Source organism: Polypterus senegalus, chromosome 10 (genome assembly GCF_016835505.1).
Source record: "Polypterus senegalus isolate Bchr_013 chromosome 10, ASM1683550v1, whole genome shotgun sequence".
Lineage (NCBI taxonomy): Eukaryota > Metazoa > Chordata > Cladistia > Polypteriformes > Polypteridae > Polypterus > Polypterus senegalus.
In genome coordinates, this window is record NC_053163.1 from 170,536,003 (window position 1) to 170,557,781 (window position 21,779).

At 42.3% G+C, this 21,779-nt stretch overlaps 1 protein-coding gene across 2 annotated transcripts; it reads left to right on the forward strand.

The window, feature by feature from the left end:
- Positions 1–1,410: 1,410 nt before the first annotated feature.
- LOC120538057 (tyrosine-protein phosphatase non-receptor type substrate 1-like) lies at positions 1,411–21,147 on the forward strand. 2 transcript variants are annotated; one of them, XM_039767461.1, is made up of 4 exons: positions 1,411–1,686; positions 10,074–10,412; positions 16,839–17,120; positions 19,654–21,147. In XM_039767461.1, the coding sequence occupies exons 1-4, from the start codon at positions 1,626–1,628 to the stop codon at positions 19,917–19,919; spliced, it is 948 nt and encodes a 315-aa protein (XP_039623395.1). In that variant the 5' UTR covers positions 1,411–1,625; the 3' UTR covers positions 19,920–21,147. The 2 variants fall into 2 exon arrangements, with proteins under 2 accessions (XP_039623395.1, XP_039623396.1); XM_039767462.1 differs by lacking the exon at positions 1,411–1,686 and adding an exon at positions 1,704–1,943.
- The last annotated feature ends 632 nt before the right edge of the window (positions 21,148–21,779 follow it).

Here is a 21,779-nt window from a genome sequence, read left to right on the forward strand (position 1 = left end):
TCTATCATTGCTATTCCAAAGAAGGAAAATGTGGAAAGGCACTTTCGAACTGTTCATAAAAACTACAAAACTGACTTTCTTCTGAAAAGTGATCTGAAAAAGAGAAAGGAGAGGGAACTAAAATCGCAGTTAATCAGACAGACGTCATTTTTCAGCGCCATGATTTGGGGAACATCCAAAACCTCGCGTCAGAACTGGAGAAGCAGTGGAAGGCGTGTGCGCAACTTGACAACATACGCTACCCTGAGCAGATTAAAAATTGCCTGTCAGACTTTAAAGATGGTTTCAAGACCTTGCTTTCCTTGAGCCAATCGCTACATTTAAGTGCTATCCATTTAGGGAAAATGTTGAGGGTGATTCACTCGCATCAGAAATTGCAACACTGTTTCACCTAAAACTCCTCTACAGTGGAGGATGAGATTTTGACAATATAGGATGACATTCAGCTGAAGTCTGGGGATCATGGACAGTTTTGGAACTCACAGAGGAAAAGTACCCAAACATGAGGAAATGTGCTGCCTCCTTGACTGCATTATTCAGCTCTACTTATTTATGCGAGTCAGCCTTTTCCCACATGAAGATTATTAAATCCAAATACTGTAGTGACCATAAATGTATTGAATTGTTATTGTGCCATAAGGGTTATTCAGTTATGCAAAGTACGAGAACATATATTGTATGTATAAAGTATACTCAGTATATATATAGCATTTTTAATGTAGGTAGATCATTTCGACCTAATCATTTTAAAAGTAGCTCGCAAGCCGAAAAAGTGTGTGCTTTAGTCCATCTTTTCCAAAAAATAAATCAGCCTCGTATTTAACTTGTTTCCAGTTTCTTCTTGGGTGTGGTTCATTTTCTGAAACGAGTTCAGGTGGCATTTCAGGTTGTTCAGGTGGTTCCAAATCATTTGGGTCATCTGATGCACACACACACTAGGGACAATTTAGGATTTCCAATCCACCTAACCTGCATGTCTTTGGACTGTGGGAGGAAACCCATGCAGACACGGGGAGAACATGCAAACCCGGGTCTCCTAACAGCGAGACAGCAGCGGTACCACTGCGCCACCGTGTCGCCCGGTAAGGAGATCTCTTTTCTTAATTTTTTATTCCTCAAGTCCGAGTATACTTTCTGAGTCCACTGAATATAAAACAATCTTTTTATTCTTACTAGGGGTTTACATTGTTCTTGTCCTGCAGGCGTTATGCAGCAACATTTTAAGAAAAAAAGGAGAATCAAACATGACATGAAGTTATACAAACTGTTGCCTCCAAATCAAGGGGCGTTACACTCAGAATCTCCGATGTGGAAATAAAATTACAGCTGGACGTCTTGGGGCGGTGACAGACTTCCTCCTACGACTGTTTTTCTTTTTAATTTCGTTTGCAATGCTAGATAATCTCTGAATTGCTCAAGACTATCTTCTTCTTATGCTCTTAACTTTCTCTTCTTAGGTTTAAAGATATCTTGCCTGAAGAAGGAGCCTGAGTTGCCTCGAACGCTTGTATATTGTAAATCTTTCTAGTTAGCCAACAAGAAGTGTCACTAGGTTAAAGGAATATATTTTCACATGCTAATATATTACTTTTATACTCATTTTGTGGTCCTTCACTTGCCCAGCCATGTTGACCCTCGGTGTAGTGGTGACCTGCCTCATCTCCACGCTCGTCTGTGATTCTCAAGGTACCGTAAGTGACGCTACGTGAGCCGTAACCGAGCTGCGTTGTGGATGAGAATGTGAGAGAAGGTGACAGAAAGTGAGGCAGTGGCAGCTGTAAGCCTGAAAACTGCTGCTTCTTGGCTCTTTGAAATTCAGTTTTACTGCGTAGGGTGGAACATCAGAGAGCCGAAGCTACCGAGAAGAAGTCAAGCAGCATCAACTCAGGACAGATTTGGATGGATGGATGGATCGATGCTTTGCTGTTGCTTTAAATACAAATGTGAGTTTCTGGCTTCGAGTAGATACTGAACTAGCAGAACAGAGCTGGTAGAACATTAGAAGGATGAATGACATGACAGTGGATTGAATCTTTTTAAGGGAGAGTCCAAAACGTTTAGGGGGAAATCATCTTGATCTTTCAGGTTCACTAACTCTTTAAAGGGTGGTGGCTTATAGCAACTATATATGGCCGGTGGTTAGTTCTGCTCGCCACATTTGTTTTTTTTATTGTTATTATTACCACGTTTTATATTAACTTCACCTGTTTGTTGTCTCGTACAAGTCTTGTAATCGATATTTAACCCACTTCCTGTTGTCCAAATGACTTGAAATTTTGCACACTTACTCACTTTCAAAGACAATACATGAATCAACAACAACAGCATTAATTTCTATAGCACATTTTCATACAAATAATGTTGCTCAAAGTGCTTTACATGATGAAGAAAGAGAAAAGAGACAAAGTAAGAATTAAAATCAGAGAAAACTAATTAACATAGAATAAAAGTAAGGTCCGATGGCCAGGGAGGAGAGAAAAAACAAAAAAAACTTATGACTGCTGGAGAAAAAATAAAATCTGCAGGGGTTCCAGGCCATGAGACCACCCAGCCCCCCCTTTAGGCATTCTACCTAACATAAATGATCTCAATCAGTCCTCATTGTATTCAGGGTTCTCATGGAAGGAATTGATGATGACAGTCACGTAGACTTCTGGCGTTTCATCCATCAATGTAAGAACATCATGGTGATATGATCAGGTGGTGGTGGCGCAGGTCGCCACCCAAGAAAACCGGAAAAAGAACAGAAGAGAAAGTAGGGGTCAGTACGGATTTTGGAGCCACCATGAATAGTAATGATAATTAATTGAATATGCAGAGCATCAGGATTAAACTAAAATGAAGTTATGAGAAAGCCATGCTAAAGTAATGTGTTTTTAGTAGTTTTCTAAAGTGCTCCACCGTATTTTCCTGCAGATTATCTAATGTGGTCTACCTCATTCTCTGAAATGTCCTGACACTGCACTCTATGTGGGAGAAACTGGACAAACACTCTGCCAGAGAAATGAATTTCCACAGGGTCCACATTAAACATGGCAACACAGATGTTCCTGTAGCGGCCCACTTCAACAGCCATGGACACTGTGAGAGGGACTTTAAAGTCACAGGGCTTATGGGCAACTTCAGAACACAGCAAGAGAGAAAAAAATGGGAAGTGAAACTTATGCTAAAATTGAATGCATTACAACATGGCTTGAACAGAGACAAGAGTTTTATGGCCAGATATGAGGATTGTTTGCATCTCTCAGACTGACACAGACAACCTGACTACAGATCCACACTGTTTTCAAAAACTCATTACAAACTTCACACATTTTACATCTTTTCTGTAGGCAGGGAAGAGGTGCCATTTTCTGTTGGTTCACTTAGGGAGCTTCGGACAATTAGTTGCTGAAGGTTTGGTGGTTGACTGTATGCCAGGAAGGGAGGTTCAGGAAATCCATTTTTTTTTAGTGTTTGGTCGTTGTTTAGCATTGGCTGAAGTTCTTTTATAATTTTTTGAAGTGTTTCAAGATGTGGGCTGTAGGTGACAATAAGGGGGATGCAGTTCTTGTTGTCTTTGATTTTATATTCCAGAAGGTTGTCTCTGGGTATGGCAGTAGCTCTTTTTATTTGAGTGTCTGTCGTTTTGGGGGTATAACCTTGTCTGATGAAATCTTGTCTGAGATCCTGCAGTTGTTGATCCCGGTCTGTCAGGTCTGAGCAGATAAGATTGTATCGTATTGCTTGGCTGAAAATATTGGAGCGCCTTATATGCTTGGGGTGGAAGCTATCACTTCTTAGGTTGGTCCGTCTGTCTGTTGGTTTGTGAAAAACGGAAGTTACAAGGGTGTTGTCTTTCAGTTGAATGGTGGCGTCAAGGAAGCTGACTTCTGTTTTTGAGTAATTCAGCTTCAGCTTTATGTTGGGGTGAAAAGAATTATATTCGTTATGAAAATGGAGGAGGTCCTTCTCACTGGCAGTCCAGATTATGAAGATGTCATCTATGTAACGGAGATACAACATTGGCTTTAAGATGCACATTGACACGAAATCTTCCTCCAATTTTGCCTTAAATAGGTTTGCATAGTGAGGTGCAAACTGACAGCCCATTGCAGTCCCCATTTGTTGCAAGTAGCAATCTTGTCCAAAAGAGGATCGATTACGTGTCAGAGCGAATTTCATCATTTCTAAAAGGTGTCGTTTTGCTTGGCTTTTCTCTACATGAGTGATGTATGAGAGACTTATTTTTTACTTTTTATTACACTTTTTAACTTAATATAAGTATGGTTTTTAGAAATTATTTATATATATATATATATTATTTACTGTGAATTTCACGGGCGGCTGCAATCCATACGAACCACATGCCTGCGTTTAGCTATGACTCGCTAGATGGCAGCAAAAGTACTGGGCCGAGTTTCGGTCACATGTTCACATCTTGAGTGGAAGTCTGACGCTAAGTGGACGCTATTGTAGTTACGCCAGTGGTTTTCTGAATATTCCGCTGGTGCTTCTAATAATTTAGATGAGTAAATATTTGATTATCATTAAGTAATCATTCTGGAAATAACGCAGATGCCATTTTCTGTATTTACAAGTTTCTTCTCTTAAGAGCTGTATTTCCATATGGTCAATGCAGCTCACCACAACCCTTAAATAACATCAGTTATGACAATTGTCTTATGAGTAAATTTACTGTTTGCTTTGTGCGGAAATCCCTTCCAACAATGAGAGTGAAGTTCATTCCGATGATAGTGACAGCGACCCTACTTTTGAAAATAATAAAATGAATGATACCGGTAACGTCAGGCATGCTTTCACGACGTATCAAAGAAAGAATGAAGAAAGAAAAAACCCTGCGTGCCCAGTGTGGATGGGCACTGTATGTGTGTAAAGTGCCACTGTGTTTGAAGACAGGAGAGCAATGTTTGAAAAACTATCCTACCTGAGTAAATAGCCACTGTTAGGCTTCCTCCTGGGAACAAGAAGTGAGGAGCCAATAGAGACAAAATTAGGATTAAACGTTGTTGTATTTTCTGAGTGGATCGGCAACATTAAGTTTTCTATTAGGGTTAGGCAGCCTTTCCAGCAGCTCCGTATATGACTTTCTTTGTATCAGTATACTGCTGCTGGATTATGTGAATTTCCCCTTGGGATTAATAAAGTATCTATCTATCTATCTATCTATCTATCTATCTATCTATCTATCTATCTATCTATCTATCTATCTATCTATCTATCTATCTATCTATCTATCTATCTATCTATCTATCTATCTAGTTTTTATTCTCATTTAATTGCTACAATGACATTATCTATTTGAAATAATACTACCTTTTCAGCGTTTTTATTTTTCTTGCTGATGTATTAATACTAAGCTTTTTATTTTTTCAACGGAGTGGTGGCTCTGAGGCAAATGATCTGCACTGGCAATTAAAGGGTTGCCGGTTCAAATCCCGTAAATGCCAACTGCTCTGTTGGACCCCTGAGCGAGGCCGTTAACGTGCAATTGCTCCATCCTGGGTATGACGTTAATTTGCATGTAGGTCCTCCAGGTCCTCTAGAATTGGCACTCTAGCCACCATTAAAAACCTCACCGTGTTACACTCCATCTGAACTGGTGTGGTGCTGAGGTGTCACCCGTTGCATGGCTGCACTCGGGTCCTAATTTGGATCCTGAATTGGTTTGTCGTGTGGTGGGTGCGGCAATCTGCTGTGTCAGTGCCTACTCCTAACCTCCTCTTTCTTTTCAGCATAAAATACACGGATGGTGTTTTAGTGGAGCGGTGCTTAGTAAAAAGACCATATTTTATAAAATCATTGATGTTTATGTAAAATTGTATTGTTAAAATAACAATGTAATTGCATTGAAAGCCTCCTGAAACTATTTTGAGTGAATATTTGTTCCTAATTATTTAAGCAATATATGTACCCCTCAAAGAGGTAAGCCCTGACAGATTTCTTATTGCTCTTCTTGTATGGAGGGCACATTCTGTTGAAGAGGTCTGGTCAGATTGTTCATTTAAGGCAGGGTTCTCAAAGTCCGGTCCTGGAGGGCCGCTGTTGCTACAAGTTGTCATTCTTAACCCTTTTCTTAATTACTGACCTGTTTAATTGCTAATTAACTCCTTTTCCATTCATTTTAATTGACTTGGTGCCATTGCCCCCTGCTAACTTTGCTTGCCAACCCCCCTGCCTGCGCTACACACCACCAACTTCACGTCTCTGCCACTTGCGTATGTGGATTTCACTTTCACCAAACAACAAATCTTTTAATTCACGCAGATACTCCTCTTCATTGGGAAGAAACACTACTTTTCCCCGATGGCAACACAAATTAGACAATTTACAAGTCTCCTACTTCAGTGGTTCTCAACCTGTGGGGCGGGCCCCCCTAGGGTGGCGCGAAGTAACAAAAAGGGGGTGTGAAGATGTGAAATAAAGAAAAGAAGAATGAAAGATATGAAAAAAACATCTGTTGAAACCAGAACAAATTAATTTAAACTACATTCTGATACTAGAACAGTAAATATAGAGTTAGATAAATGTCGAATAAAGTTAAGTAGGTATAATAAAATTTGCATCTACATTTCAAAAAAATGTTATGGGGGGCGTGATTAAAACTGTTATGAAAACTCGGGTCGCAAAGACTTAAAGGTTGAGAAACGCTGTCCTACTTGAACTTTAAAGATGAACAATATCTTCATACTTCTGACATATCCCCTCTGTCCATATATTAGATCTCTTCTCGCTTTTACCTTTTCATCAATATCACATTGAATTTTGATTCCGTGTTTGGAATTACATCGTGACAACGCAACACATAACTGCCCGTGAGTGAATATCGTTTCTTTATTTTTACAAGAAATTAGTCAGACAATACCATTCACACAAATGAGAACTGACTGAACCGTGTGTGTGTGCATCATGATGCACCAACATTGATGGACTGAAAGCCAGAAGTCTACGTGACCATCATCATCAGGTCCTTCGATGAAAACGCTAAATACAAAGAGGACTGTTTGACTTATGTTAGGTAGATTGCCCAGAGGGGACTGGGCGGTCTCTTGGTCTGGAACCCCTACAGATTTTATTTTTTTCTCCAGCCTTTGGAGTTTTTTTGTTTTTCTGTCCACCCTGGCCATCGGACCTTACTCTTATTCTATGTTAATTAATGTTGACCTATGTTTATTTTTTATTGTGTCTTCTATTTCTCTATTCATTTTGTAAAGCACTTTGAGCTACATTTTTTTTGTATGAATATGTGCTATATAAATAAATGTTGATTGATTGAATGGTTGTAAATGTTTTAGATGTGGGCTCGACTTTTCCAAATCTCTTTGCATAAATTCTTGTCTCGTGGGGCTTGAAATTTTCTCTTTTGGGATTTCACTTTCACTGAAGAACCAGTCTTTTAATTCTGACAGATACGCCTCTTCTTTGGGAAGAAACACTACTTTTCCCTGATGGCAACACATATTAGACGATCTACAAGTCTCCGACTTAAATTTTTAATTCCAAACAATATATTCAATCTGTTCCTTTATTTCACTGAGTAATAATTTCTGTTTGTTTGCGCTAATGCAATCTTTAATATCATTTTTTTTGAGACTTTCAAATTTTTCTACTTCCATTATCTCTAACCTGTTCTGCATGTGTATCGTGGCATTTTGGAATTCTTTACGATGTTCTACTTTGTCATCTACTCTTTGTCTTTTATTTCCAGCCCCAGGAGGGGTTAAATCTCGCAGGACGTGAAAGTGTCTCTCTGAGAAAATTACATCTCATCTCTCTTTCCAAGATTGTTTTTTATTATAATAGACAGACTTGTTTTTTCCCTGAATTTCTTCATTGTTCATCTGAATTGCTTCATTTCTTTCCTTAAATGGCACCCAAAATGAAACAAAATGTGAAGTGTGTGGGCCAACATAGGACCAACTCAGTCAGGGCCTCAAACTCCAATCAATTTCACTCCAACCAGTTGCTTAATAAGGCTGAGTCTCATTGTTAATTAAACCCGTTCTTTAACTCCATGGCATGTCGCTGCTCTCGTTGTGCCAAAGCAGACATTTCTGAAATTGCCAATTTTCTTTATTCTAAGAGAGCTGGCAAAATGTTTTATGGACCTGAGCAAATCAACATTCCTGAGACCTTCATCTTACTTTATTTTCGGATATTGTATGATGGACACAGTTTGGTGGTCCTGTTTTGGCTCATTTTGTATCTCACTATTGTTTGGCAGCTAATTAAGGAAAAAGAATCAATTAAGAGGTCTTAACAGCAACTCAATTAATTCAAAAGGAGTTAATTAGCAGCAAAAACAGGTCACTAATTGAGAAAAGGGTTAGAATGAAAACCTGCAGTCACTGGGGCCCTCCAGGACCGGAGTTGGGGACCCCTGCTCTAAGGTGTTCTCAGGATTCTAGTTTCTGGTCTGTTTCTTTGTTCCAAATTAGGGAATGATCTGTCACTTTATTTCAATTTCCAGTTACTTTGGTCGCATTTTACACCTCAAACCTTCAAACAAACTACACATATCAATGAGAACCGCATTTGTGTGTCTTGGATGTCTTTCATTGGACAGAACACATTTTTCTTTTGTCCCATGAAGGGTTGACAATTTTCCATAGTTGTTTCCCGTAAGAATGAAAAATCAAAAGAGAGATCTCCTTCATATCTGTTTGGTTTCTCTTCAACAACAATAAGATCAGAAAGAAATAAAATGGCAACGCTGTCTTACGTGTCCTGATTCTCAGTTTGTTTTCTCCTGAATAATCACCCTGGTAGTCTAACAAGGGTCTCCTTTTGAGTTTCAGTGGAGATTCAGCAAAGTCACAGAATGGGCTCAGATCTGACAAGTAATGTCTTGTCATTTATTTGCAATTTGAAAATATTTGCATTGTGTGCGCAGCAATAACTGGTGAAATGTTTGGACGGTAGTGATAAAGGAATTTGCTTGGATTACAAAGCTGTACTCCGTGCCTCTGAATAATACAATTAGCTGCTCTGATTTATATTGCTGTGTTAGGTGAGACTCCTGGAAGAAATGGCAGGCAGTGTGGCTGTTTTGTCTTGGTAGAGCTCTCTATTCCTCTACGTTCCCCCTTTTGTATTATTAATGTTTAGCCTCAGAATTGTCAGAATGTCAAATCTCACAGACTTACCACTGTTTATAACATATTGTACTTTATAACCTCTCCCCACCTTCCTTTCTACATCTATAACATCAGGCAATTAGGTGTAGTAGAAGACAAGCAGGAGTTAAGTTACAATTTAAATAATGTAATATTGATAATATTCAAAAATAATAACAATAGGCAAAGTACAAGTGAATACTGGCAACCATACAACCTGATAAATGCTGATGTGTAGTTTCAGGTGGCACACAAACTTCTACTTCTACTTCAAATGTCTTTAGTTGGTCAGCTTTCTTCAGAACAGGCCGCATGCCTCAATATGGCTGCCAAGTTGTGCTCTTCATGGCAATGATGTGACAGAGAGATAGGGAGAGGTAAAGTGAGCAAATTTATAGACTGTCTGTCCAAACCCCTACTTCTGATAGATAGATAGATAGATAGATAGATAGATAGATAGATAGATAGATAGATAGATAGATAGATAGATAGATAGATGGATGTTCATTCAGTTTGCCGGTTACTTTTCTCCACATGTTCTCTCACTACCCTCATGTCTTTTCGTTGTTGGACATATGTATGTCACTTATAGTTTTCCTTTCTTTCTTTCTTGAAAAGCTCCTCTGTTGTCTCGAGTTTTTATTCTGTTTGATGTCTCGATACTTCCACTTAAATCTCCTGAACATACAGTAAGTGACTTTATTTGGGTACGCTGGCAGCCAAACTGACTATCGCCTCCTCAGTATGTTTCTCCAGACAGCTGGCGTTCACCCTTAAACAGATTAATTCATCTTCAGTTGTTTGCAGTGAGGATTTTTGGTGCCTTCAGCAATGTAATTTAAACGTTGTCTACTGCTGCTCCATTGTTTCTTCAATAAACCCTATACCTTTACATTTACTCAAATCAAATTTTAATCATTTTTGCAATTAACACTTAAACACCTCCTCATGTTACAGGGTCAGCCATCGTTCAGCAGAAGACTCCAGTGGAAGCAGTGGAAGGAAGCAATGTCGTTTTAACCTGCAGGATGCCCTCAATAACTTCATGGGACTTGGTGAGGTGGTACAAAGGTGAGGGCAGCCAAAGCACACACATCTTCTCGGGCCTGCCCAAAGCAGGTGACAGAAATGATGCTCGAGTGACCCGGACAGGGCAGAATTATGAGACTGAATTCGGCATCATAATAAAAGGCGTCAAAATCAATGACACAGGAAAGTATTACTGCATTAAGTATGCTGATGATAAGGGGGACACAATCTCTAAAGAAGGACCAGGAGTCACCCTGACTGTCACAGGTGGGATACTTTCTCTACTTTTTCTTTTTTTTAATTGTAAGTGATTGAATTATGGTAGAATAATGTGGTTTATGGTAAGACTCACTCTCTACTCTCACCCTTGAAGATTAACACACTCACACCTGTACATTCAGCAGTCCTATCCAGACAAAGTCTCAAGTGGTGCCACATGCCAGTCATCCCTCAATATCCCGCATAGGGACTTGCTGTCACCAGCACTAAAAAACTAGAAGGTGTCCTCGAGATGCACATAAAAATCAACTCTTTTAGTTATATGCCACTTACTAACAAAACAATGTCTTACCTTTACCGAAGTTGTTCTAATTATCGAGGTGCAACCTCCATAGCCTTGATAAACACTCTGAATGAGAAAGCAGCAACCTTCCCCACACTTGGCACCCTCTTGTTGTTTCATTAATTCTACATAAATGACAAAGTAATGAAAGTATAAATTATATACTTATCGCTCTAGTAGAAAAGAAAATCTTGAGATGAGACTATTGCCAAGAGATTTTTTCAATTCCTGCCCTCCTCTCAACCATTTCAGGTTAACGGCCCACGCCCGCAGTCCTCTCACCTCTCATTCTTGTGAATGCTTTTGTCAGACACAGTTCCTGCGCTCTCATCTCTTATAAATTTTTACATTTTCCTAACTTTAAGTCCTAATAAAAGGAGACTTATTATGTACAAATCTTATTGTAGAATTTCAACTCAAAGGGTTATCAACAGAAGAAATGAGTACACTGGCAATCTTAGCACCGAGAAACGATGAAGCCAAATGAGTTAACATGAAAATTGTTGATCGGTTACACGGCAAATTGGTTAAATGCGTATCAATAGACTACGCTGATACAGTTGTTGGTGATAGTGTGGAAGATGAAAACATCTTAAAACGTTTACAGTTTTCCGTTAGAATAGCTTTTGCTATGACAATTAACAAATCACAGGGACAAACAATCGAAAAAGTCAGTTTATTTATTAGAGAGAAAGAAATGATATTCACTCAAGGGCAGTTATACGTTGCGTTGTCACGATGTAACTCCAAACACAGGAATCAAAATTCTATGCTATATAGATGAAAAATTAATTCCAAATATACTGTGTAAAAGATGAAGCAACAACAAGCATAAAGGTTTGGGGTTTTCCGGCCCTGTATATTGTAGACACTCCACAATAACTCAAAAGGTGGTCAAAATATAAACAAAAACAGTTCATATGCGCGATGCCGTTATGAGGCATCGGCGGCCATTTTATAGGGGAGGAGTCGGAAGTGGAGGAATGCTGGGAAGGGACCGTGAGGGAGGATGGGACTGCTGACGTCAGGAAAGATGGCGGAGGAAGGGCAGAAGTGGACGTACTGTGGGCAGGCTATGATGGCGGAGCGTCTCTTTTCCTGGAAAACAAAGGAGAAAGGTTAGTACCCCACCACTCCCCGCCGGCGAACGTCTTTCGAAGCGGTTTAAGGTCCGTCCGCTGTCTCCTATTCGCGCGTTCCACCAACCCGTCTTTTTGGGGGTGGTAGACGGACGTCTTCAGGTGCTTTATTCACAGTAACCTGGCAACCTCCCTGAACGTATCTGAGGTGAAGGGAGTACCCTGGTCCGTGAGGGTACTCCCACTCTAGAAAATAAGTTGACTAATTCCCGTGCGATATTTTTAGTGTTAGCGGAGCGCAGGGGAACCACCTCAGGGTATCGGGTCGCGTAATCCACCATGACCAGTATGTACTTATGGCCACGGTTCGAGGGTTCCAGGGCTCCTACTAAGTCCACCCCTATTCTGTCAAAAGGGATATCTATCAGGGGTATGGGGACGAGAGGAGCGCGGTCCCTCCTAGGAATCTGGCGAATCTGACATTCCGGGCAGGATTGACAGAAACGCCGGACCTCCTCGTTGATCCCGGGTCAGTAAAAGCGGAGCTTGATTCTCGCCAATGTTTTCTCGGCCCCGAGGTGGGCGCCTAGGAGGTGAGAGTGAGCTAGTTCACATACCTCCCGCCGTAAGGTACGTGGCACTAGCAGCAATTTCCGCACCTCACCCTCGTGGGTTGCCACCCGATACAACAGATCATCTTCCAGCACAAAGAAAGGCTCGTGTGGCATGGAACCGTCAGCTTGTGAGCTGCCTGGAAGAACAATTGCATTCTGGGCAAACCGCAGGGAATCATCATTCCACTGCTCCCTTTTAAATTTAAACCAAAATTGATGGTCCAAATTGCTCAAGGGGTCTTGTGAGCGGTTTGGCGGAAGTGTTCCCTGGCTCGTCCCTTCTCCGGCGGATACTTCCGGGTCAGAGTCCGTCGCCTGAGAAACTTCCCCCGGTGTGCCTGTGCCATTATGGCTTGCCTCAGAGCATGGCGTGGAGACCGCGGGAAGGGTGCCTCGCCCTCTCATAGCCAGACCTAGTGAGGCCCCGGGAGCAGTGTTCGTCTTACCTCTTTTCCTGTGCGACCAGTCTTGCCCCAAATTACAGGATAGGGGGGATCGGGTAACACCGCGACCGTCAGGTTGGAAACTTGCCCCTTCCATGTGATGTAACAGCGGGCGCTACGGTAAGACCTGGTCTCTCCATGCATACAAGTGACTTGCAAGTGCTGCGTAAGCCACTGTCGCGGAAATACGTAACGGCGAGCGACAATGGTAATGTTGCTGCCGGAGTCAAATAAAGCCACCACCGAGTGCCCATTCAATAACACCACTCCCGTGTTTGGACTTGCCAGCGGGTGCGACGGAGTACAGTACCTTTCCGCAGTGGCCCAGGTGCAGTCCATCGGCTCAGAGGTGGTGTTGAGAGGACAGGTCGGCAGTAGGTGACCGGTCTCCCCTCACTTGTAACAGCGCGGAGATGCCGGCTTTTCTTTGGGTATTGGCGGCGCTTCCGCAGCGCGTCGAGAGGGCTCGGGGTTGGCCGCCCATCCCTGTCGGTTCCCATGAACTTGCCTTTCCGACCCCCCAGCTTGGTAGACCGCGAGCTGATGCTCCAGGACCTCCAGGAGTCCTGACATGTCCTTGTAGGGGTGGCGCCGGACCTGCTGGGCGAGGGAGCTAGGCAGGGCGTTTAACAGGCCCTCACAGGCCACTTGCTCCACGACCTTCCTGGCTTGGGGACCTTCAGGCCGTAGCCACCGCCCCATCTTTCCCCAAAAGTCGAAGGCCTGCGCTCGGGCCAGCTTTTCTGGGTCAAATTGCCAGCTTCGCCACTCGATCGCCTGCTGGCCCGGCGTAATGCCGTAGCGTGCCAGGATCTCTTGCTTTAGGAGGTCGTAACTCGCGGCCTCCTCCTCGGGGAGGTCGTAATAAGCCCGCTGCGTGGGTCCCTTCATGTAGGGCGCCAGAATGGACGCCCACTCGGACCGCTGCCACAAGTTCCGGGTGGCCGTCCATTCGAAGATGCCCAGGTAGGATTCGATGTCGTCCGCCTCGGTCATGGGTACCAGAGGCGGAGGGGTTGGACAAGGCGGATCGACTCTTACCCTCCGGGCTTCTGCCAACTTGGCCTTCGTTTCCTCCAACTCGCGGGTGGTATTGGCTTGCGCCTGCTGCAGGGCCAGGATCTGGGCATTCATTCCCTGCAGCACTGTATTAAGGTCTTGCCCTTCAGTCATCTCTCTCGGGCTGTTATCCTGCCGACTATGCCACTGTAAAAGATGAAGCAACAACAAGCAAAAAGGTTTGGGGTTTTCCGGCCCCGTATATTGTAGACACTCCACAATAACTCAAAAGGTGGTCAAAATATAAACAAAAACAGTTCATATGCGCAACGCTGTTATGAGGCGTCGGCGGCCATTTTATAGGGGAGTTGTGAGTAAGTGGAGGAATGCTGGGAAGGGACTGTGAGGAAGGATGGGACTGCTGACGTCAGGAAAGATGGCGGAGGAAGGGCGGAAGTGGACGTACTGTGGGCAGGCTATGATGGCGGAGCGTCTCTTTTTCTGGAAAACAAAGGAGAAAGGTTAGTACCCCGCCACTCCCCGCCGGCGAACGTCTTTCGAAGCGGTTTAAGGTCCGTCCGCTGTCTCCTATTCGTGAGTGCGTGACAACTGTTTTTACTGAAGATTTACGATAAATTTTATAAGCCAAACAGAACGAAAACGTATAATGCAACGAATAACTAACACAACATGAAACATAATTTTCTTTCAATTTATTACATTTTACTATTTTTTACTATGTTTAATTACTCACTGTAATGTAAAATAGTTAGGTCTATTATGCATATGTAACAATTCCCATGAAAATAACAATCTGTTTAAATTGTACATCCGCTTCCCCAAACGTGAAAAGCAGAGCTGATAAGTGGCTAGCGCGTAGCACCCACCCGGGGGTTGGCGAGCGCAGCGAGCAGGAGAAAGAGCCCTCTAGTCTTAAATATAAATGTTTACACGTGAAAGTGTGTCTGTCTGTCTGTCCGGCCTGGAAGGGAGAGGCTACATCATGAAGCTCAAAGAGAGCGACTCTGTCACCTAAGTGAAACTCCCAAGAAAAGAGAAACTCGCTTAGCCGTTGATACACATTGGGGTGAAACCGCAGACTCTGCATTTCAATTTTTTTTCTGACAATTTCAATAGTTTCTAGGAACCTGTGCTTTTTACAGCATGGGATTACACAGCTAGTAGTTAATAAGAGGTAAGTGAAAATGTATTGTGGATGTTGGAGGCAGCAAGTAAGGACCAGGAGAACCAAAGAAAATTTGGGGTTCCAACCGGGCCACCCTGTTCACTGCAATTTTCTATGAACAAACAGAACATAAAAAAGTGTGAGGGTGGTGCAAGTGAAAACATGCCTAATAATTGACTCTTTTAAGCCTTGTAAGGTAAGACACAATTATATCTCAGATGAATACCACAAGTGTCAGTCTTTTAGTTAACAAACAAAGATAAAGAGTTGGGGCACCACCTTTAGTGACCCCGTATAATTGGTTGAAAATAAACGGTAAATGCCGAGAAGTCCTTTCCAACTGGAGCTCTCGAATGAACTGAAGCAGGATGGCTGAGTTTACGTGGACAGAAATGTGATGTGGTATCAGCAATGGAGTGGCTGTCAATCTTCCGTTTAGCAGAGGGAGAAGAAGAGAAGGCATTTGTATACTGTGCCATCCCCTGGTACGGAAGGTAATTACAACCACCAAAGCCCTTTAGCTGTTTCCGATATGCAAGCATGTGGCAAGTTAAAGTTTAATGTATATAATGTATATCTTCAGCTAAATTTCAACAGAAGAAGGTTTATTTGGACTATGAAAATGTATCATTACAGCATAAGACTTCACATTAAAAATACTGAATGGATAAATATGTGTACTAATCTATTGTTATGCAGGAACATTAGGGGGACTTCCAAGAAGACCGAAGACTTTTGCACACCACTGTAATTTATAAATCCGCACTCAAGTTACTAACATCCCTGTGACCCCACTCTGAATAAGTGGTTTTAGAAAGTGAATGGATGGACAGGCTTACAAACATTTATATAAGATTTGGACTCTAGGGGTGACTGTCAGACCCTTAAACCCCAACAGACAGACACACAGGACACTGGGCAAAAGCACCAAGAAGTATTTTTAATGAACGTTTCTTCTTGTACAGTGCCCCCCAAACACCACTGCCACAATAGACAATCAAATAAACACAATATCACAATATTCTTCTCTCTCTCTTTCTCCTCACCACCTCCCAGCAAGCTTTGTCCACCTTCACCCGACTCTGGCTCACCTGCTGGGTTCACAGCAGTCCTTTAAATAGTGCCTGACCCGGAAGTGCTTCTGCTCTTCCATCCACGTGACATGCCAGCACTTCCGGGTCAGATGGAGAAGGCAAGTCCTCGTTATCCACTAAGTTGATCCACTAGTACTTCCAGGCGAGATGAAAACTTCGTTACCCACCATCTTTGCCTGGCAGTACCCTACGGTACCCAGCAGGGCTGTGTTGCTGAACTCCATGTCCCATAGTGCCCTGTGGGAATCCAGGGCACTGCTGCAGTCCAGGGAAGCTGCCATCTAGCATCTTGGGGGAGGCAGTGGCCTTCCCCCATTTTTCCATCTCAGGGGTATCCTGGCTGTGCTCAGTTGCAAAGAGAAAAGAAAATCTTAGATTGTCAGTCAGTTTTTTTTTATTTCTTGTTGTTTCATTCATTGTCTTTACGAAATATGCCATGTAGTTATAAAAAGGCCTCCTACAATGTCTGAGTTATTACTAAACTGTGTTATTTCCTTTAGCGAAGCCAGCACGTTTGCTTAGAAATACGGCCTACAGCAGGAGAGAGGAAGCAGTGGAAGATCCACATCACAAAAATTTGTCAAACACAACTCTTCTACCTGTCAAGCCGTGGTCTTGTGCTCCTTTAAAATGTCATTCGTCGGTCACCTTGTTCACACTTGGCTTACCGACATTATGTTAACTCTGTGACGTTATCCTCACATTTTTTTTTTCAGCAAAGAATCTCACCATTATTGGTCCCCCTGGTCGAGTGAAGGTGGGTGAAGTTTTAGAGTTGCAGTGTCACTCCAACAAGGATGCTACGTTCATGTGGCTGAAAAACGGCGAGGCCATTCCTCAGGACCACTTCACTACTGCCAGTAATGGTGCCCTGCACACAAGTCGTCTGACTCTGCAGACTGAGAAAGGTGACATCCGATCAGCTGTCCAATGTGTGCAGGGCAAAAATGAACAACAGAGGATGTCTGAAGCGTTCAACCTGAGCTCGGTCATTACAGGTATGCAGAGGGTAAAGATGTTGGTGCATCACATCACGTAACGTAACATAGCGTAACATTCTAAACAAATCTTTAATCCAATGCAGGGTCCCACAGTCCATCACAGGGCCCATTCACACTCACACACGCACACACTCGTTCTGCCAGTTTGAAATCACCAACAAAATTTGAATTGCTCACCTTTTATAGATGTGGGCGGAAAACCAGACATCCCTGGAAAAAAAAATAAAGATCTCTCAGACACTGGGAAAACATTTGAAAGCTGCACATGGACAACATCCAGACACTGAAGGCTCTGGATCTGGTGTTAACCTCTGTGTCACCGTGACACCTTAAATGAGGGACACCAATTTATGTGTCATGCTTAGTATGTGTAAATTCTGACTTTGTCATGTTTTACATTCCACCTTAACAAAAAAAAAACGAAAGGGACAAATGTCTGTGTGCCAAGGTGTTCGTTGGGTTGCTGCGTCTCTTCTCCAACAGATGGCGCATCACAAACCTCAGCACTGCTTTCACAAATCCCATACCAAATGGCACCTTTACTATCTCAAATGGAGAATGTAAGAGGTTTGAATGGAAGGACCGGGAGAATAGCGTAGTCAAAGAAAGCAAAGCGGAGATAAAAGGAATCGATTGACAACACCCATAATGCAAAACCAAAATTCAATGTTTTAATTCATGCTGGGATATAATACCAAAATAAGAAAGAGAGAATCGCATGTGATCGCCAGGACAGTTTGGGGCTTACGAGGATTGACCTTATATACTGTCACTCTAGATGATGTCATCAGCTCATACCCCCAGTGCATGATGGGAGCATTACTGAGTCAAAGGGCAACACAAGGCTCTCCAAATGCCCCAAAATGGGAGTTAAATGGCATTGAAAATAACATTATTAAATTACCAACCACAAAATTAACTACCCTAACAAAAATAAACATCAAAAATGGATTCTCTGGGTATGAAAATCCCAGAAGAGATGTAAAGATAGGAGCGCTGTACAATGGCTGACCCTTCGCTCTGGTTCCCCAAAAGGTCATGCAAAAAGATAATTTCACAAAGTATCAAATCAAAAGATGAACTTTTAGTCTGAAGAAGTGCTAAAAAAATACATTTACATAATCATTAAGCACTACAGTGCCATCTGTTGGAATGACAAATACAGTGCATTTAATTACTGCATTGCATTCTGAAATGCATTCCAATAGATAGTGCACTGCAAATGTGAACACTAAGGTCTACGTTCAATTTTTTTTATATTCTCGTCTCAGACATACCATGTAAAAAAATTCATGAGTGCCGCTTAACCTTCAGTAGAGGAGGAAGACACCGGCAAGACTTTAAGCAGCTGTGTGGTGTAGTGGTTAACGCTATGCACTTCCAACCAGTTAGCAACTCCAGAAAATTCAACCTGTGTATTAAAGTCTGTGGGCTCAGATCCCACTAGTGACACCACTGTGTGACCACCAGCCTGTCACTTCACCTGCCTGCGCTCTAATTGAAAAAAATAAATGAAATGTCACCAATTGTATCTGAAATATGATAACTAATTTCTCTATTTATAAAATCCAACATTTGTATGTCTGTCCGCTTTTCACGAGAGAACTACTTAACGTATTTAGATCAGGCTTTCTTCTGTAATTTTCATGAACATTCCGGCTGATTTTGCGACTTTTCTGATCATGCTAAGTTCGCTGGCAGGAGCGACATATTCACACAAATCCAAGACAGGGGCTGCAGGCCGAGGGAAGGGGAAGAGTGATATCAGGAGTGGGGAGTCAAGGCAGGGCCCAACCTCACTGTTGTCTTTCACTACTACGTGTGTGGAGCCACAGGGGACGGCTAGTCTTGGATAAAGATGCCAGACAGATAAGTCACTGGAAAGCCGTTAGCCCATGTGCTTCTCTTTCCCAATGATTTGCGATACTTTCAATATCACTCCATCAATGTTGGTTCAAGCTTGCACCAGACTGGCCACTAAGGTTGAGAACATGCACTAATACAGCGCATCGACTCACCCATTACACGACTAACCACCCGGATTGGAACCCGAGTGCTGCCGTGCAATGGGTGACAACTCAGCACCCCACTGGAACAGCGTGAAGTTTTTTTAACGGTGGCTGGAGTGCCAGTCTTGCCACCAAACCCCAAGTCCTCCCTGTAAATTGAAGAACCTGCTTGCAGGGCTGATTAGCGTCACACCCAGGATGAAGCAATTGCTGGTTAAGGTCCTTGCTCACGGACCCAACGGAGTGGAAACACTTCTGGCATTTATGGGATTCGAACCTGCAACCTTCTAACCAGTTAGCAACTCCAGAAAATTCAACCTGTGTATTAAAGTCTGACACACAACATATGGGGTGTGTTGACATCGTAGGTCCTTATTTCAAAATTTTGTTAAAGATTGAGAGCATTATGCAGTGCAAAAACATTTTAGATTTAATTTATGGATTACTTTACTCAAAGTTATTCATATTTTTTAAAACTTAGAACAAGACGACTGATATTCTTTTCATTTTTTTTTTCCAAGTGATGCCACGTTTACAGATTCAAGGAAGCCCTGATACAAGGAACAGGTCATTGGGCAAGTATTCATGCCGAGTCGATGGCTTTTATCCTGAAGATGTCCTGGTCTCCTGGACCCTTGGGAAACTCAATATCTCAGCATGCTGTGAGAAGGCCCAGAGTAACAATGATGGCACGTTCAGCACCACCTGCCATATTACAATTGTCTTGGCAAAGATTTCCTCAGGAGCCGTGCTGCAGTGTCACGCCGGTTATCGTGATCATTGTTGAGAGTGGGCTATGCGCCGATACTTCAGAAGGAGACCACCACCTAAGCCTTGAATTGTATGTGTGAAAGGACATCAGAAGAATATTTAAGAGTCACTTGACTAGTCTTTCTATGTAGAAAATGTATTTATACTGGAACAGTAAAGCATATATTACTGGAGTGTGCTGCATCTGAGGAGCAAAGATGACGTCTTTTTCAAAAAACTGAAATCTATTGAACAGGAGCTTATTTTTACAATGGAAAGTACTTTATATTAGGACAGTGCTGGCAATATAGTGTATCAAAATGCTTATTTCAATTTTTAAAAATATATTATTTGAGTGTTATTTTTTAAACTATCACCAACCCCCACCCAATGGTAGGGTATGCTCCCCAGGTCTCTGCTTCACACTCCAGCTCAGTAGGTGTTGGTAAAGCACCATTTACTGTACATTGGTCTCTGAACTGCTATAAAAACCGAGAAGAAGAAGAAGAGGAGTACAATTATAATTCAAGGAGAGGCAGAGCTGCAGTAGTTAGAACTGCACCTTCACAGCTCACGTCACATTTTTGGTTTAGGATAATCTGTCCAGCATTGTTGGTGGATGCTTCTCTAGCCTTCGTGGACACTTAAAGTTGTAGAGGGCCACATAGGGGGTTTTTGTTTCTATGTAAGAATGTCCTGTTGAGTGTTTGTTAATATGAATGGCAACACTGGATGCACTGATTTCTGTTTGTAAATTGGGTCAGTGTCTGTAAACAGGATTGCATTGATGCAGAGGGGCTTGTGGGATTTGTAGTTTGTGGTTTCTATGCACTGTACCAATAAAACCGGAAGAGGAGGATGTGGAGGGACTTTTCGAGTGGACCATTTTCTAATCAACATCATCTGCAGCAGCTCCTAAACATTTTCAGTTACTGGACATTCGTAGCGGAGAAGAATGGTGCTCGGCCACCAGATGTAAGGACGGCGGTGGGTTCTTTTCCTCCCATATCAGTCCTTCGATGTTCTTGGATAGGAGGCTGTTCTTCTGGACTCCGGTAGTAGGAGAGAATTTCACTGTCCAGAACCAGTTTATTGAATAGGAGTGTTTCCGGACTTCTTTCCATCATTTAACCCTAGCTCCCATTTCCAGAATTACTTCTATAATTTACAGTAAGGACTTTTTTTTTCAGGACTGTAAACATCGTCATGTGGGGGTTTGTTTGTGGGGTGTGTTTAATATTTTTTGTATTTGTAAATAGTTATTCTAGCAGATAAGGATCATTTTATATATTTGTGTGTTTGGTGTGTTTCATTTTTGGTGTGTTACATCAGGGATCAGCTCTGAGGCCTTTCTTAAGTGCAATGGTGATGGACAGGCTGACAGACAAGATAAGACAGGAGTCCCGTGAACTGTGATGTTTGCTGAGGACATTGTGCTCTGTTGAGATAGTAGGGAGCAAGTTGAGGAGACCCTGGAGAGAAGGAGATATGAGAGGAGAGGAATGAAGGTCAGTAGGAAAAAGACAGAATACATGTGTGTGAATGAGAGGGAGGTCAGTGGAGTGGTGAGGATGAAGGGAGCAGAGTTGGCGAAAGTGGATAAGTTTAAATACTTGGGATCAACAGTACAGAGTAATGGGGATTGTGGAAGAGACTTGCTTTCTGAAGTTCCCCGATATTTCATCATTTTCACTCTACTCAAGGGTAAGGTGCTGTATCATGTTAGCCATTGTGGATGCAATGAGAAGTCTAGCCAAATGACTCTTTTTAATGGCGAACTAAAAAGATTACAATATGCAAACATTCAAGGCAATTCAGGCCCCTTCTTCAGGACCCCAAAAGCGTGCATATTGTAATCTTTTTAACTTGGCAATGAAAGGTGTCATTTGGCTTGACT